This window comes from Formica exsecta, unplaced genomic scaffold (genome assembly GCF_003651465.1).
Source record: "Formica exsecta isolate Colony F162 unplaced genomic scaffold, ASM365146v1 scaffold72, whole genome shotgun sequence".
NCBI lineage: Eukaryota > Metazoa > Arthropoda > Insecta > Hymenoptera > Formicidae > Formica > Formica exsecta.
The window spans coordinates 4,589,718-4,609,546 of NW_021853485.1; the positions used below are offsets into that span (position 1 = coordinate 4,589,718).

At 34.3% G+C, this 19,829-nt stretch overlaps 1 protein-coding gene across 1 annotated transcript in view; it reads left to right on the forward strand.

Annotated features, from left to right (window-relative positions):
* The window catches only part of LOC115243631, a 63,121-nt gene that overhangs the window by 4,429 nt on the left and 38,863 nt on the right, over positions 1 to 19,829 (forward strand). The window contains exons 2-3 of the mRNA XM_029820766.1: positions 13,709 to 13,862; positions 18,505 to 18,639. Of these exons, the coding sequence (XP_029676626.1) occupies positions 13,709 to 13,862; positions 18,505 to 18,639 (289 nt within the window). The remainder of the gene's footprint in view (positions 1 to 13,708; positions 13,863 to 18,504; positions 18,640 to 19,829) is intronic.

Sequence of the window (19,829 nt, forward strand, 5' to 3'; positions counted from 1 at the left end):
GGGGGGGGGGCTGACGCGATATCGTTGCGAGGAATCTCTATATTTTCAACGCGCCGGAAATATTAAAGGTCCACCGGCTGCCGCCGAGAAATCCACGCTGCAACGCGACGTTTTCGTCGATGAAGAGTTTTTCGATCGAGCTTTTGTGTCGTAAACAGACTCGTCGTGTTAAGAAACGACGCAACCCATATCCACCGGATGTCTTTTTAGTCACCGATATTATAATCGATATGTGGCGATGTCGAGCTCATCTAAATTTATCCCGAAAGATGATCACCTACATGAAGACACAACTTTTGTGACGAGTTTGGTACTGTACTAATAAATATTTTTAACGCTTTCGACGTTTAAATTTAATCCGAGAAAGACAGTATCGCAAAATGCTGGGCGCTATAAATTGATGCGACAGATCCCTTTGTATAGTTGACCTTATAATTCGAAGACCGAAGTAACATCGGATCAATATTGACACGGATCAGTCCGACTGTTTTGCGAAAATTTTCGCGGAACTGTTTACGTTTCTCTCAAAGCGCTTAGGCATTAGTCACCGTATTACGTCGTATATGTAATCTTTTTGCACAAGCAAATGTTAACACTGTTGGCGCAGCAATAAATGACGTGAATATCGCTGTGCGCGCTGACCTGGATAGACATTGTAACTTGGATAATTAACCGATAATAAATTATTACCGAGACAATACAGAGGATTGTATTAAAAGTCGATAGACGCTATTATTCAGCACCTAATTTGCGTACAAGTATCGGCAGCATGTTTTTGAAATATTTTTATAAAAACAATAATCGTATTTGAGATCAAGATAAAAATTGAATGGACCGCGGTGAATGTTGCGGGAATTCAAAATCCAACATGCAACATGCTGACTCGATGTAGCGAAACGAATCAAGCATTATTTCCACGGGAAATTCTCTCGGGATTCGCGGAAGAAAGAGAGAGAGAGAAACTGCTAGCGGATGAAGCCCGCTACTAAATCGAAACTCCGCGTTCGTCCAACGATTGTTATTGGCCGTGGGAAGAGATCGATGCGCGAGTAAAGAAGTGCATTTCATGAAAACAAACGAAAGATTCTGCGGATCACGAAAGCTCACGGGAGACGGTTTCAGTTCGGAGTAGAAAGCGAGAAATTTTCCGAACCCTCTCGTACGAAAAGAATTGAAAGTAAACGTAAGCATATCGATCGCGATCGATATACGTAGATTTTTGTTGTATTTTTTTAGCCGAATTTGGAGATACTTAAGAGAAATTTTATCTTTATAAATCGCGATATTATACGTTTCTCGCGCGAAACTGTCGCATATAAAGATGTTACAAAAGATATAATGTTCTATTAAGACACGAGAGATTTAATCTAAAGAGATTAAATTTTCAGAGAATGAAGAGATATGGATCTTTACTTCTTTGTTTCCAAGAATAAATTCCCGGTCGTATAATTTAAAAGTCCTTTCTCGCATCGATCCTGCTATCATCGTGAGAAGGATGTCACAGCGCGGGGATAAACATGCACGGTACGCTCGATAATGAATTCAACGAACGTATAATGCGGGATTTAACATCGCGAGAAAAGCACTTGGTATTCCTACCGAACGGGAGTCAATTTTCGAAAGTGGGAGATCATTTGCAGCATTGTATTTCCGTCGCAGTGACTAATATGTTTCCATTTGTGCATACACGTATATTCTGTCATTGCAAAAATAATAGTTTAATTCGACTTTTTTTCGTCAAAATCAACTTTAAATGGCTCGTAGAAGTGAAAAGAATACCGGTCATCTTTCGGATCACCTTGAAGGCGCTTTAATCAATGTAATTTACGTGGGAAACCGAAAAGCCACAGGGAAAATCGATATTCGCTAAATAGTTTGCGCGAAATAAATCTCGCGATAACGTTATAGCACAAACTTGTCACCCGCGTTACTATTCCAAGTACTCGCGCAAACGCGGATTATTCGCGGCATCCAGGATAATATGGAGTCTGCCACACCTCGAATTAGAGCAAAGAGTAGACGGAAGAGCTCGTTTCCTCACAATGACGAGGTGTTTCGAGCTCTCGACAGACCTGACACGTCACATTCATCTGTCAGCCTATGCGGGAACAATACGCGGAGCACGAGAAGACCTGTGCTATGCTAGCCCGTTAAAGTTGCGCGTCTTGGTTTGATCGCTAGACGTTCCTCTCTCGCGACGAGGATTGAAACGGGGAGCTGACAGCCATCGCAAAAGTTCTATACTTTGAAATATTAGGTCTACCGGAAAGTTCTGTCCGTTTTTGGAATAAAACAAAATACAAATTTTTATTACCGTCAATAAACTTTATTAAATAATGTAATTGCCATTATTCGGAGAAGTATTGTCAGCAACTGGATAATTTAAATACAGCAGTCCATGAAAAGAGGCCGGCGATGTTCAATAGGAGGAACATCATACTGCATCATGATAATGCTAGGCCACATGCTGCTTTGGGGACTCGTCAAAAAATTGCAGAACTAGGCTGGGAAATTCTGTCGCATCCACCATATTCCCCGGACTTAGCACCCTCCGACTATCATTTGTTTTTGTCCTTACAAAATTTTTTGAGAGTCAAAAAATTCAAAAATGAAGAAGATATGAAACAAGCACTGGTTCAATTTTTCGTATCAAAAGATAAAACATTTTTCGAAAATGGGATATACAAATTGCCCTCACGCTGGCAAGAAATCATTAATAATAATGGCAATTACATTATTTAATAAAGTTTATTGACGGTAATAAAAATTTGTATTTTGTTTTATTCCAAAAACGGACAGAACTTTCCGGTAGACCTGATATAATGTACCCTTATCTCCAGATTGAATAAGTTTCTTATCTAAATAAAAATCTTATTTATATAAGGCTTTTATCTCTCTCTATTGATCTCGTTAACTAGATTCTACGACGTTCTATTATCAGATGCTGTTTTAACCGTAGATTTTATAATAATTTAGAATTTTTGATCGATTTTCCTTTAGCGAAAATTTGATCGTCTAGCAGACATTATTTGCCAGAATAATCTGACAAAAAGTCTTAAATTTTCGCCAGGACAAGGTACCAAATTAAAATTATACGAATAACAAGACCCTATTTAATTACATCTTTGATTTATTAAAGTCTTTTTAAAAATTTTAAACCGAGAGAATTTAGAATTAAAGCTATTATATAATTAGATAATTATATTATAATTAAAAAAGCCAATTATGAGAAATAATTACCATAGATGAAAAAGAACTATTTATTTAAAAAATACGCGCGCGTACAAAAGGAATCTCATCTTTCATGTGGCTGGAATATAATATTGAAATTCTGTAGTTGAAACGAGATCCGGCAATTTTGAAACTTTGCGTATAAATTTTAGCAAAATGTACACTATACGTTGTGCCAACTCGAAATCGATTATTTCCCTGAATCTGTGTGTGTAGATAAATTATGCGTGTAGATAAATTATATGAAATTCTAGCATAATTCCGACAAAGTTTCGGATGATAACGGAACTTGGCGACAAAAACAATAGATTGTATAATTATTTCATGGAGATCGGGGAAACTACCGCGCGTCTAATGAAAAGAAAGCATCCAATTAGATTCGGTCTAATCTGACAGTATTAACCGATCGCCCTAATGATCATCGTTCGTCGGTTCAGATCAAGATTGCCTCATAAGAACCTCGTTTTACCTTTAAGTTTCTAAAAGGATACGACGGACTCTTTTACGATTAACTGAAATCGCGATTGGTTGCTTCCATTTTATGAACGTCACATTCACGAGCGGGCGCATTTAACGAGCGTCGCTTTACGAGCAATGTTGTTTAAGAATCGTTGTTTTATAGCGTCCGTGTGTGTATTTTTTTTCGTGTATCAATGAGAGAATAAAAAGAGCGAAAAGGAGAGAATCAAGGGATGAAAAGTGCGAGGAATGTTTGATGGGCGACGATAAAACGCCCGGGCGCTTTGTCAAAATACACTTTGTATTCTCGGTTGCGAGAGATGCTTTCTTTATGATTTTCTGATGCTACACATAAGTACAGCGAAATGTTATAAGATGGAATTTTTTATCGAGTTCAACAGGCGGATTCGATAAAATTTTACGCGGAATAAACTGATTGCTTTGTGGTAGTGCTTTTTTATATTTTTTTATCTCATTTGTTGCGATATCAAAGTTGTTTTTGTTCATGCATTGTATAATCTTTGGATCTTTAGATCGGGATAGATTATTACTTTTAGATTCTTAAATTACTAAAAATCTTTTCATTTAATTATGAAAATATAGAAAATTTCATATTTGCATTTTTTAGGAATTTGATTTTTCTTCTTATATATTCCATCCTCGAAATCTTCTTCCTTAAAATTTTTACGTTCTTGAATTAATTAATACACATAATGGGCAACTAATCTATAGTGTTTTTAAACTATTAAAATATTTTTTTCCGTTCAATATAACTATAAAGAATTTATGGATTAATAATATAAACCTTTTAACCTTTATTCTCTAAGATGTACGTACTCTACGTTTACACTCGGATAGCGCTCATATAAAGCGTTAAGAAAACGATTATTTATACTTCTTACAAAATAAAAACTGAGCCATACAAGAAATGTGAACCTTCTCGTAATCCTCTTACGCTATGAAAAGATAAATCTGTATTACGTTACTTGAAACGAAATCGCGATGAGAAAACGAACGAGAGATAGGCAGGTATATGCAATTTGTATTTTTAATTAAAATCAGACTGCCAGTCGCATAAATCTGACGAAAGGGGAAGGGGAAAAACGCGGCGAGAATAAAATTGTCAATCATAACGACATCGGGAATTGTCTTTCGTTAAGCGAGAACAAATTTTTACGCGCCATTGCCTAATTTAATTAAAGTCGCTCGCCGAGGTATACACATGCTCACACACGTACACAGGGTACACGGACAGAGAAGAAGATAATAATGAGCGGATCAACGGTGAAAAAAAATCAGTGCATATTCTCATCTAAAGTAACCAAAAATGCGTAAAAATACATACATCATTACACACCTTAGCATTCTTTTTTGTTTTTTTAGACGAAGGATAAATGACCAAAGTAATTAAACAAAGTAATTAACAAAAATATTCTATCAATCGGCTTTTTTCATAGAAAATTTTCCTTGACAGATTTTCAAAGCCCGTTTCTTCCGAGGTTGAAAGAATCGCGCGAACGTATCTCGAACATACGCGTTTTCGCGAGTCGACACATTGAAGAAGCTAATTCTATTTACCTATCCGCGCGAGCGCTTTGACTGAGACCGTCGTTTTTCCGCGTTTAATCCAGCGTAGACAGGTTAAAGTCACCCGATTATGTAAACGAATTTACCGGAGGACACCTGCCGTACGCTGCAACGGCAGGTGTTTGCCAGTTTACGTTATGTGTGCACGTATACAGGAGAAAAGTCAGGTCAGGTAACCAAACAGGTGTCCAATACAGAAAATAAACGAGTTCAAAGATCCTTTGATTATTTATTATATGTTAACTCTGTATTAAAAGGTTCGGCGATAACTAGTATTAGCTTAGCCGCTCGTATCACATATTGAAACCCGAGAAACTCTCTATGGAAATTTTCGACAATTTCTATCCTGAATCAATAATTATTTTTTTTGAACAAAATTCTGAATACAAAGAGCGATGAAACAATCTTCCGAAAGTGAAACAATTATTAAATTGTAATTTTTCTGCGATTTTTTTATATTGTCGGAGATATGGAAAAATAGATTAAATATTGTCAACGATAAATTTATCAAAGATGTAATTACCGAGAGCCAATATATTTCAAGATGTGATTCATCAGTTAAACTCACATCATGTGACTTGCCGTAATAAATCCGGTAAAAAAGTCGAGGAAAATACATTGTCGGCTTAATTAACATGCGCGAATATTGTGATATTGAAATATTAATCATGAAATATTAATCATCTTGCATCATGTGAAATGCAGATTGATCTCAATTAGCATGTGAACGTTATAGCAAAATTTCATAACTCGACATGACATTCATACTATTCGATAATCGTCGGAACAGCTGAGGATTATTCAGCTTTTCGCTAGGCTAGTCAGAGAATTATTCCATATTAAATATATATACATATATGTATAATTTGGTGTTAAATGATCTTTTCGGTGAAAAATTCCGTAATTTGAAAATTTATTTCTAATTAAACCTGATAAATTAATGGCCCGAATATTTATGTATGCAGGTACAAAGTAAACATTTAAAAAAATAATTGCAAAGAATTATTTGAAACACGCTTTAACTTTTTTAATTATACTATTCTTAAATAATATAATCAAAAAATTAATGAAAAATATGTGTTTTAACATAATTAGTAACATAATTATATTTCACATCATTGAAACGTGAAAAAGATAATTTGAACATAAAAGTAAATACACCATAAATGATTTGAACGTAATTTAATTCGTAGTAGACAAATTATATATACATATTGTGATTCAAGAATCTACCATTTTATATAAAATTGATAAGATCTTGCAATAATATATGGATTGTGCAAAGCATTATTATAAATACTCTATCTCTGCTTTTAATTTGTGAGATTTACGGATTTTACATTTTTCATCTGAAACAAATTTAAAGCAAACTAATTTTCGCATTTTGAAATTAACAAAATTAACATCGCGGCGAACCAAAATCGCCGCATACATGTTCAGCGAGCGCTTATAATGAATTTTGTTAATTACATGTGGGTCTCTAGAGAAATAGATGTATCTCGGTTTGCCTTTGCGCGGACCGATAAATCGATAAAATATCGGTTTTATCAAATCAAAATAAAATGACTTGCTGATGCTAACCGAAATTTCAAATCGAAAATATGCGCATCATCGGTGAGATTTTGCGCATTTGTTCCGACATTCGTTGCTCTAAATTTATACACGCGGTATAATATATCATTTTTATCAATTTCGAATCTGTAGTTTCCGAGAATATATAATTTTGATGAGACTCGTTTGTATCGTAATATAAATATCCGAGAAAGATGTTTGCATTAAAAAGCAATCAATTTTTAGCTAACAATAATAAAAATAAAAGATTTATAAGATAAAAATTATAGTAGAAAACACGTTACGACATAAATCGCTGACGTTTTAAAATACAAAATGGGATAAAAATGTCAACAAGTCGGTATTGCTGTGAAATTTCGCGAAAACTTGTGTCATCAAGGTTCAGCGATTCACGTTATAAATAAACAACGCGTTTTGCTAACCCGAAACTCGTGAGTAATCAGGCTTGTGCAAAATGGCTACTGATGTCGGGAGGAATGGATGGAGGGCGGCCAACAGGGAATCAGAATGAATTTCGGAGCTGAGCTGGTCGATTCCAATTTAACTTTAATTTACGCGAGTGCTGCTGGCTGCGAGTTCACACGAAAATTCATACCCGACTGGTCGCGACGGGGTGGTCGTCTCCATTTTTATCTCCCCTTACCCCTCGTACTCCTCGTTTGGAATGTTACTTATGAGTCCCTAAATCGTAATAAATGAGAGTTTTACGGCGTAAGGAAGCGTCCGACTCTCGCAGCCATCGCTGTTAGACGGATTGATGGAATTTTTCACAGCCACTTTGCCACTAAAGGGCACGTTCATAATAATGGCGTGTGAAATATGTAGTTTGTATTCGCACATATTTTGCGCGGTGCAATGTATCATTCCTCTTTAAAGAAAAGTCGAAGTAAGTAAGCTGAATGTAAAGAATGAAAGAGGAAAATTTTTTATATATGTATATATATTATATATATTTTATATAATAATATATAATAATAATAATATATAATATATAATAATAATATATAATTAATATATTTTTAATAGATATAAATATATCAGTGGCTTGGACAAAATTGAAAGAGTAACGAGCGAAAGAAGAGTTTATTCCTAATCGAAATAACGTTACTTACATAATCTCACGGCGACGATGTTCAGAGCGCGAAACTTTACACTTGGTTAATCAGCCACAACTACGAAAGAGATCGGATGTACAAGCATCCCACGAGGATGCCTCGTAACTTGATAACGTGGCAATCCTTTATCACGGTAATTAAACGTAGGACATGTGTGACGTGATCTGAAAAGAAGAAAGAAGCAATAAACTTCGAGCACTGATAAACGCGATTTTCATTACATTGTCGTTACAGTATAAAGCAGAAAATGTAGAATATTATAAATTCAAAACTCTTATTCGGCGACCGTTTCACTTTCATTTAACTCAACTTATTCTATTAACTCTCCATTTTAACAGAAACTATTACTTTTATATCAAATCATTATTCTTTTCTCGGGGCACAAGAGTTTGACTTTAATCAGAATCCCTCGCAATTCAATCTCATTCAATGTGTAGCTATTAATATACCTTGCCGTAACGCAATGTAATTTGATTAGGAATACTTTTAAAATCTTTTCAACTACTCCTGCACATATACATAGTACAGTCTAAAGATCAATATTTAACATAATTAAAACCGGAAAAAGTGGATGTTTTTTTCACAAAAAAAAAAGTTAGTATTTATATATTTATTCTTCTAAAATATTAAACATCAAAAACAATTGTACGATATAATTACATTTCTCTTAAATTGTACTATGTTATTTAAAAAATTCCAACTCCATTTTTTTAAATATCTTCAATATTTTATATCATAAATCGTCGATATATTTTAATGTAGCGCGAAAGCAGAAAGACATCGCGTCTGAGGTTCAAAGGGGTAAGCTCGTTGCTTCTTGGTTCAGAGCACGAGTCAAGAGACTGGATTGCCGCTGACTCGGTGGCAGCAATTAATTTCTAAACCCGCGAACGTGGCGAGAAAGTCGAAAATTTCTGGCCAGGAGCGAGACGTTCCGCGCGCAGGAATATGATTATCCGCATGGTGCAAAAGTGTTCGAGCCTTAATTATATTCTCTTCATTAATAAAGAGACGCCCTTTCGTGCCGAGAGAAGAGTATTATCCCTCTTTCTCTCATTTCGCCGTCTACGAGACGAACATTTCTCGAATGATCCCCTCTACTTTTTTTTCACAACATTCATTTCAAATAATTCCGACCGTGGTTTTATATGTTGATTACAAAAGATCAGTCGAAAAACAGCCGCGTGACCCGATACGAAAGTCGATTATCGCACAAACACTCGACATTCAAGCACTTTTCTAACATGTATAATGAGGTGCAGCGCAGACTTGATTCTGAAACGTGAGATCAAAATAATTTCGTTAACTATTCTATTCCATCTCTCTTTTTATCTCTTATGTTTATTCTTATAAAGCCACAATGCTAAAAACGTTTAATTAGTATTGGACGTCAGATGGCGATCTATAACTAAAATTTCCATAATACGAATATTAAATTTGATTTACGACAAACATTTTCATAATATCGATATTATATAGGCTTTATTTCGCGACAAAAAAAATTTTTTAAAAAATTGGTATTGGAATATTATAAATACATCTTTAAATTGTGCATAATAAACAAAATAAAAGTTGATAGATTGGTTTAATTGGTAAAAGCCAATGTAACATCGTTGAGTAACATGTATATCGGTATTATGTGTATCGGCATATTGTCGTTATATATATTACTAATTGTATATATATATATATTGTAAAATTTTTATTAATTTCTAAACTCTCAAAGACAAGAAAACATCAGAAGAAAAAGATATTAAAATCCACAACAATGTAATGAAATATTTTATGAAAGAATGTTGTTATCATTATATCAAAATTATTTTAATTATGATTTCTGCATCTTGCGTCGGAATTGCGAGGATTGCTCAGGATTAGCCAGGACAAAAATTAGAAAATCCGCCGTGCTGGGACGATGATATATACACAAGCGACCGCATTCGCTTGCTATCCAATGCGTGGCGTGATTAATCTCTTTCTCTACCTCTTGCGGTTAACCGGGTTATTATTTACAGGCCACTTTCCGGAATTACAATTTTTTTACGGCGCATATGTCGCGACTAATGCCGCCCCTTGCTCGCCGCGAATGCGCAGTTTTATCTCAACGGAATTAAAACCGTTTCGCGGATTATGGAATTATCGAAGGACATATACACGCCACGCGCTCCAATAGATAGTTCTAATGCATTTTAAATGGCAGCCTCCGTTTTATCGCGAGTGCGAGATTTCTCGGAAAGATTTTGGCGTGTGCAAAATCATGCGAATCGATTTCGTGCAAATTGGATCGCCAATTGAACAAAAACAGAATGAATTTACTATGGCACAATATTAGACATTAATTGCTGTTCGATAGAATTATATAAAGTTAATGTAATTAAAAGTGATTGGATATGAAATGTCATTAAATCATTAAAACGCAAGAAATCATAATAATATAATTCGTATTTTATAACATTGATTGTTTTATAACTTTAGATACTCATTTTAATTATACAATTTATTAATATTATTATAAGCAGATATTAATATAAAATGTAAAATGCACATCAATTGTATTGTTTAATAAAAAAAATGTTATGATCCTCAATTCAAAGATGCAATAGGCTAACTTTGATAAATCAAATGAAATTGAGTAACAAGGACTTTTTTATTTATTTTAAACTTGGAATTTCAATAGATAAACTGTATCTCCACAATTCTTTAGAGAGAGATTAGATTACAATTTAAATTAATTTTGAAACTTGGAAAACAAAATGAACAGCAGAAACTCACTCAACTCTCAATTAATGTTGTAAGAGCGTGATTCTATTATTAGCATATAATTTTTGAAAGGATATCGTATATCTTATACTCTTTGTGAGTAATTTTAAATATATAAAGAAACAGACAGAATTTTCAACTGGCAAGTCGCGACGACAAAATGATTTAGCGAAGCGGCAACTTCTCTACGCGAAGATCGCAGTTGCCGAAGTTCGGCCGATTGCTACCTAAAGGGAGTGTTTGACCAAAGTACGACTCTTTTTTTTTTCGAGAAAGTTCGCGATTGACGTGACGTTGAAAGCCCGGCTCGACGATCCGACTGACAAGTTTTCCGAGGAGAATCCGTCAAGGAAGCGACGACTCGATCAGAAACTTGGAAACTACCGGAAATTCTCAAAACGTATGAAGGTTGGAAATGGATTGAGGACTTTTTGCATGAGTAGTTTACTGCATCGGCGAAACGATGACATGATTTAAACAAAGTAAAAGAGATGCAATTAGAACAGAAGCAAATTTCCCAAGATATTGGAAGCTTTAAAAATTGATTGATAATTAAATATGTATGTAATTACAAAATCATGTATATAATACACAGAAATATATAGAATAGTGCACTGTCCTTTTGACAGATAAACTGTCAATATTTTATTCTGTGGGATTATTGCGTTATATTTAATTGTTAAACTTGCGCGCATCGTCGTATTCGTAAAAGTTATCGCATTTTTCAATTATTCTTCACATTATAATTTATTAACAAAAATTAACAATTTATCTTTCAAATAAAAAATTAATCTTTCAAATAATCAATATTAAATATATTAATATTATTTATTTATAGTCACACAAAAGAAAAAATTGTTTATGCAAGTATAATTTTAAAACAATTCTTTATATTTCAAGAAGTCTGAAAAATATTATTATAATTTAATTATAAAATTTTAAATATTTGAAATTTAGAATTATTTTGAAATTACGCTTGTAAACAAATTTTCCATTTGCTTCTATCAATAAATTATATTGATATATACGCACATAAATTATTTAAAAGAACAATTCTAATGAAATATGTTTTATTTGTGAAAGATTATTTTGTGCATACTCTATACTTAATTTATTACATAACTATGAACTTTATATATATGTACAAGATATTTTTAATTTCGAGGAACATATTTCATCTGCAGTTTGTAATCGTTAAAAAGTTGAAGATCCTTACATGTGACCTATAAACTTGCGAACACCGACCAATTAAGAATTATTTTTGATAAAAGGAGATCTAAGACCTCTATGTCTTGGGCTTTAATAAGACAGCCGATTACTTAGATATGTCTGACGAATTCGATAATGTAAGAGTTTTGGTATATAAAATTTATGACAAAGAAAAATCCTATTTCCAGAATATTGGCAAAACTTGCGACAGGCCAAATTTTGCGAAAACTCAATAATTTTATCAGTTTGTGCCTAATACACGTTTAAAGTTTTAACATCATACTTTATATAAGATATTTATGCGCATATGTGTGTATAAGAGTGTCTAAAAGAAAATGTAAGCATGTTATTTCGTTATATATAATATAGCTTTACATTTCAAAAAATCAAAAGCCGATTTTTTTAATAAAACTTAATCTGGAAAGTCTGTTTAATATTTTTAATGTCAACGTGTATTTAACTTGTGACGGTAGAAAGATTATTTATCTAAATCATTGCAACGAGATTTAAAGTTTATTACGAGCAATGTTTTGAAAGTGGACTTAATTTTCATTTTAAGAGCATAGTTAAAAATTCTTTAAATTTAAATTACTTCAAATTTTTGTATTATATACCATAATATTATACATTCAAAGATTTAGTACAATGTACTCTAAATTCTTTTGTCCAGAAAAAAAATGTTTTAGGTATTTTTTATTAAAGATCTACAAGAAAATAAAAATTATTTTATATAATTATTCAATTAATTATTATATAAATATATATCATTTAGAAAAATTATTTAAAATAAATTTATATGTTTTGATATATATTATATAAACTGCTGAAATATCCTTTAATTTTTTATATTTTCTACTTTATTCATATTCATTTAATTAACAATAAAATTAATTGTCCAATAATTGGGTCTATTATTAACAAAAAACTGTGAATTAATTATAGAATATGCTTCCCTTATTCGCTCCCGCTCTTCAGACTATTTCAACACCGTTGAATTTGCGTTATTAAATAACTCGGTAATTAATTTTTGTGATTAAATTTTTGCTACGATTTCTAGGGTATATTATGACGATATTTTATTAGCGAGAAAATCTGCCGAAAGAAAAAAGCGCTTGTCTCACGCTATGAACTAAGATGATAAGAAGATCTAAGATGACTGTTTCAAAATGTTTTTTTAATTAGCAGAAGTGATGAAACCTCTTTTTTCTCCGGAGAATAACTTTGATCGTGAGAATTCATCGAGACTTTCATGAGCGTTGATGAATTGCGGAACAGTTTTATTTTACTCGCAATATCGCGATATTAATATTAGATATCTATTAGGTCTCGATTTTAATTCCATTAGAAACTTTTATCGACCATTATAAAAAGTACTACAAGATAAAATATAAATGAAATATTATATAATATGATAAATATATATATATCAAAATTTTATACATATGCACAACTCTTGAAATTTTAGATTAAGTTTTAATTTATAGAGATAAAATCAAAAGAAAATGAAAGCCTTCGATTGTCAATATTCATATAAAACTCAAAAAACATTAATTATAAACAAATAAAAGATTTTCTCTGCCTTGTTTATAATATTTAATATTTTATAGTTTGGCATAGATTTTACTTGAAATTTGCATTATTGTCGCACTTTTCCTTTTTGGGGTTTTTTTTTTTTTACACGCTCTCTTCGAATTTCATGTTTCCCCGATGAACGCGATGCTGTTCATCCTGTTTCTTGTCCGTTGTTAAAATAAACATTCTATGAATTCATATTCCAGTATGGCGGCGAGCCAGGCAGGAGGTTGGCGTCTCAGGAGAAGCCACTGGAAATTCAGGATCAATTTCTTCAAAGGCTCGGCTACCAGGATGTATCTCGGCGCGCTCGTCTGGGAGTTGATCTCGAACTCAGACATCTCATCGGCTTTCACGTAGGTTAGTATGAATCATAGCAGAAGGTTTTTTTTCTTTTTACGAGCCGTTATGTGTAGAAATCTCTCGTTAATATTTATCTATTTTTTATACATTTTAAAATAATAATTTTAATTAATGATATATATGTTTTACTAAAATGTAACTCCATTATTAGAATTATTCCGCTCATGCAAATTATTTTTTGAAATAATCATTAAATAATTAGAGTTTCTTATTCAGATCAAAATGGATGAATCAATTAATTCTGTTAATTCTATTAAACTCGACTGGTTTGAAAAACTCTTCGCAAAATTATCCTTACAGGATACAAAGCAGTCTCGTGCGATGGTATGCTTTATTATACTTAACGCACTTCTCTTATACTTTACGTAAATCTTACCTCCCTTCCCCTTGGTAATTACAAAGCGCGTCTGATTTTGTTACATCGTTTGACTGCTCTTTCAGAGACGCCGACCGATGTGCGCGAGCTAAATGTATTAGTTGAACACTTCGTCATTCCGCGCCTCATCTCCTCGTCAATTTTACGCTCGCGAGTGACTTTCGCGAGGAATCGCGCCTCCTCTAATTCCCGTCGTCTTAACTTTCATGGCGCCGGAGCTGCAATGATTAATTAACGAGACGAATGGTTTGACTAATCGTAAGCGGTACGCCTATTGATTGGCATTGACCTAAGCGTTTACCGAGATAAGAATGGAAAACATATTTAGCGAGACGACTCGCGCTCCGGATAATTACGCAATATTCTCACATATTCGTCGGATATTATAATTTATATTTATATCGCGTTAGTTTCTTTTTTTAAATATGTCAAAAAAAAGAGAAAAAAAAGAGAGAGTATTTCCTCCAAGAAAGACTCGATGTAACGCGTATTCTCTTGGCACATTTCTCATCACTGATTTCTTTCTACCGTAAAGAAAGGGAGAGATACAAAGAGGCAAAGGGGAGGAAGAAGGGAGGGGCAGCTCTACGCTCTGCTAACTCTCGCAGTATGATAATCGCGTCCCTGTATAGAGTCACACATTTATTGCGAAAGTGAAACTTTCAACTCCATTCTATAATACTTTTCTACATTTATGATCGCTCGCCGCTTCGATATATGTCGACTCGCCCCAGGAAAATGCTAGATTCTCTCAACTTAGGTGAAGCACCCTGTGTACGACAGTTGTTGTGTCGGCACATACAAGGGAGAGCCTGTAAGTAAGTACTTTCGGGGGAGCGGGGGGGGGGGGGGGGGGGACACGAAACGAGCGAGTCGGCAAGGCGTGTGCTCCGCTAATTATAACGTTATTGCCGCTATTAATGAGCAATTTCAGGGCGCTTCTGTGCTCCGCTCGGTCGCCGGCGATATAAACTCGCCGAGAGCATTACGTAACTTACGTGGCGCAATTTAGCCGAGTTAATTAAGTTAAAGTGTCGCGTGCGTCACGTCGTCGTTCTCATCGTCGTCATTGTCGCGAAACATTTATTTTCTCGCTTATATTTTGCATTCTTGTTTATTTATTTCCTTTTTCTCCTTTGGCCTTCGGCAATTTTTTTGCAAAACTCGCACGATAACTCTCAACGATACGCGTTCGACGCGCGTAATTACGATTTTAATAACGGTAGTAATATGTACATGTATAAGCCAATTTATATCTCTGCTTTCGCGCGTGTTTGTTTGCCTTATAAATGTAATTTGAGAGAGCTCGGGGCAACTTTCGCGCTTTAAAGAGTTTACTTGTCCGTCTACTTAACTGCTACTAGTCGGGAACAAACTCGAAAATTGTCTTGCCTTTCTTTTTACTGTCGCGTATACTTAGAAAATGGTTTTTGCAAGAAAACCGGAGTAAACTGCAAAACGCGTTTCCCCGTTAGACGATATTGGAAATGGCTGGTGATTGATATTCTAGCTTGAGAGATGCTCGCGCGGCTATGTTTTTTTTTTTTGTTGGGAACTGATACTTGGAGAGAACTGGCAATCGTAAACACTTTTACGTTACATAGACTCCGACTTTCGAGCGATTTTTCGAGTGTACTTTTTATTTTACGCACGCGCCTATATTGTTTATTCGATTGAGAGCTACAACGTTCAGATAACCAAACTGCGCGAGAATATAAAGATGGAAGGATACGAGCAAACGAAAAGAGGACATGTATATTTTAAAAGCTCCCATGTCTCAAGCGTCGAATAAACATCACAACAAATTTTTAATGCTCAAAGCGCGATAAATCCGAAAATTCATGTATATGAACACGTACAAATCGATATGCGCATACATCTTACTCTCGCCTCACCTTCAATTTTTCATAGAATATAATTTTTATATATTTTTTTTTTTTTCACTGCTGTAAACTACTCGTTCAAATATCCAGAATTTCACAGATATTCGTAGAATATAAATGTATAGATTTTCAATAATGTTTACGTTTCTAGACGAGAAAATGGTCGAAAGTATGCGAATTTTTCTACCGCGAATAATTTAGAAATCCGAACATCCGCAGGAACGTCCGAGTGGTCATTCACTACCTCGCGTTCGTTTATTTAGCTTACTAACGATTCTTCCAGGATTCTTCCGCCATTCGATTGCGAATCCAACGATATCGTGCGTTTACGTGCCGTTTGACATTCCATGGCGCAGAATTGGAGCGGCGAGATACGCCGCTGATACCGGACACGGGGGAGGGCTCGAGCGTTAAAACGGCAAATTTATCTAACAGACGGCGCGAGCATATTTAACCATAATAACCGCTAACGACTGAGAGTTTCCTGGCCGGAAGTGCCGGTAGTGCGCGCTCTCGCGTCGCCGACCCAGCAAACGACATAACTGCCTAGCTAAGCCAAAACGTTAAACGCCGATTATCGTGTTGCCGGTGTTCTCGTCCGTAATTTCCCGCGGAAACTTTCGCCCCCGAGAACAAAATTCAGGTTGCAAGTGAGCTAAACGATAAATATAACTCATTTTTTTATGGAGAAAATATATTTGCCTCCGAATAAAGTTACTAAATATTCGAGGAAGAACACAAAAATATCTCTTTTTTTGCATTGTCGAAAGATATAAAATTAAACATCTATTCTCAGGTGATGTCAAAATTAGATTTTAAAAATGTAACAGAGAGATTTTAATTTAGTATTCAATTGTCCAATTTCAAGAGAATGTTTCGTTATCGTCAATCATTCTAATTCCAGCATGAATATTGTACTTTTTTTTTTTAGATTGCAGAATCTATTTTCGCGCATAATAAATTGCTTTCCCTTTGAAATCGCTGAAAATTGTGGCATTTTCCAACGTTGCAATAAAGCCGCACGCACACTGGCTTTAATAATCGCGCACGATTTATTAGATTCTATCGCGGAGAGATGGCGAAGCGAGAGCAAAGTTCGCGAGCATTTCTCGCCGACGGCGACGTGGCCCAATATTTACAGATCCGCAAGGAAATATCATGCTGCCAAGAATATAATTGCTTTTGTTTTCTGATAACCCGCCTCTTTTGCATATTCACGTTTGCATTATTGGTTTCTATATATCAATCTTTAATAGTTTTTTTGTAAGAATTTTAAAATGCTGTTCAAAAAAAGTAATTATACATTTTTAAACAAATTAATTAGTAACTATAAGTTACGAAGAGAGTAGAAACATGATGAATTTGATAAAATTTGCAAATATGTTAAATAGACCCAACAAATCTAATTTTATCTGCAAAAAATTAAAATGTAGTATTACAAAATTGTTATTTTGAAAGATACCTACTAATAACTGATAAATATTGTACGATGAAGATACAAAAACATGTTAAAAAATATATGACAGCTACGATCGCGATACATCATCGGATATTTTTTACGAGCTGGTTGTGTGATGGTTTTGCGATTCACCAGAGCAGTTAAAGGTCTATATCGCTACACAATGAGTCGAAAAAATAACATTTTGATTCGCGTATGTCGTATGGTCTGCAAAATTCTCTGGAAATTTGCGTCTCTATTTGTAAACGTAACTCAATTTCCTCGCGCGCCGTTTGCTGCCGCATATGCAATGAAAAATTCTATATGTCGCAATATATAGGGCAGTTTTGAATGGAGTCGGCGAAAGCTCTCAGGAATAATAAAGAAAGGAAAATAAATATTTTATAACAAGAAGTTAATATTTTTAATCACAATTCAAGTACTTGTATAAACAGAACATAATTTAATGTAACGTATTTAATTGAATATATCTTTTATTTTTTAGTATTATCTAATTATATATATGTCAAAATATTTATAATTGTTATACATTTTTCATTTTTTCTCGAAAAAAAAAATATTTAAAATAAATATTTATTGCTGTAAAGACAATAGTTGCTTGAAACTTTCAAAAGAATATAAATATCTTACATATAAATTTAAGAATTATATATAAATTAAAATTTTCTGAGATATGAATTATATATAAATTTAAGAAGTATAAAAAACATATATGAAAACATAAAAAATGTGAATCATAAAGTTACTTTTCAAATAAATAGACCTTCCTTTTATCACGAACTGCGTGTGAGATCGTAGTAGGATCTCAACCCTTCCATCCCAAAAAGCATCACATATATTACATTTAAAAGGCGTCGTCTAAAGAGCGCGCTGATTAAAGCCGTAGTTACTAACCGCTCTATCTCTTTTTCCTTTTGCCAGGACCAGCATCGCCATTGCCAGACCTGGCAGGATACAGCCGTTGCGGCTATACCCTGGTGTTAAAGGGGTTGGTTTTTCCCCAGTGGAAACGACGACCTCTGGCCGTCATCGGTTCCAGACTCTTTCTTTATCCGGGTAAGTGTCCTACTCGCAGATCCTGCCAATCTCTGAGATAAGAGAATTCAGAAGGAAGGGAGGGAAGTGCGCGGTTTCGCGCCCCAGTAGGAAACCTCCACGCGAACGAGGGAAACAATCCCTGAGCGTCTATCAGAAAGATTAGGAATTATCTGGCAATCGTATCTGTCCCCTTCTCTTCTTCCAAGATTCGTGGAAGGGACTCGTGAAATTAGCGCTTGATGTAAGAAAAATCGAATTTTACGGATTTACAGCGTCGCTTGTAATTGAAGAGTTTACTTCAAAGAAGCTCTTTTTCAGGAAACAGGTAATGAAACATTTTTTTTAAATTGTCGCGCCGATTTTCGATTAAAAAAATCAATCTAGAATAGATCTTTAAAACTCAGAAACAATATAATAATCTCGAATATATTAAGCGACGAAAGAAAAATTTCCTTCGATATTAGGGGATGCTTATCTACGAGATTCGATAAAATTAACATATATTGAAAGCCATTCCGCACAATCTTTGAGCTGCGCTTAGGTAAACGATCGGTTTAACGGCGGTTCTCTTAGGAAAGATAAAAATGCCGGAAAGGAAAATATCAGCGAGATCAGTCCCCGCAGATGTCTTCTTTTCTCCTCCCTTTGCTTCCCGATTTCCGACACCTGAAACATCATGATTTATCTACGTTCGTCCCTTATCCTTCCGTCGGAAGGATCCTGTCACCGACCAGGATGCGTGCCGTGGATCAAGGATTTCTTCGGCCCAAAGGATTTATCTTGTCCTGACGGGCAATTACGTCGCCGAACATTCAGATACGGCACGTATCGTTATCGTTGAGAAAAATGGCGCATTGCCCGCGAGCTGTATTTACAGCACAGATACGTGAGCAATGTATTGAAAATAGTGTGAAAATATCGATAAAGTTTTTTTAAATATATAAAATATACTGCGTGTGCGTAAAAATTTAAATCGTGCTTTACTAAATAAATTTACATTTACCGTAATAATAAAAGTTTTAGCAAAACTATATTTGATAGCATAGAAAAATGTTAACAATAAAATGCCAAATACGCTCTTGCTTTCCCCTTCTTCCTGCTTAATAAAACTCGCTTAAATTAGCCAAAGGTCATTTTCAACTACTGATTTACTAATATTTGAAGGAAACTCTATATATATATATAGAGAGAGAGAGAGAGAAAGATAT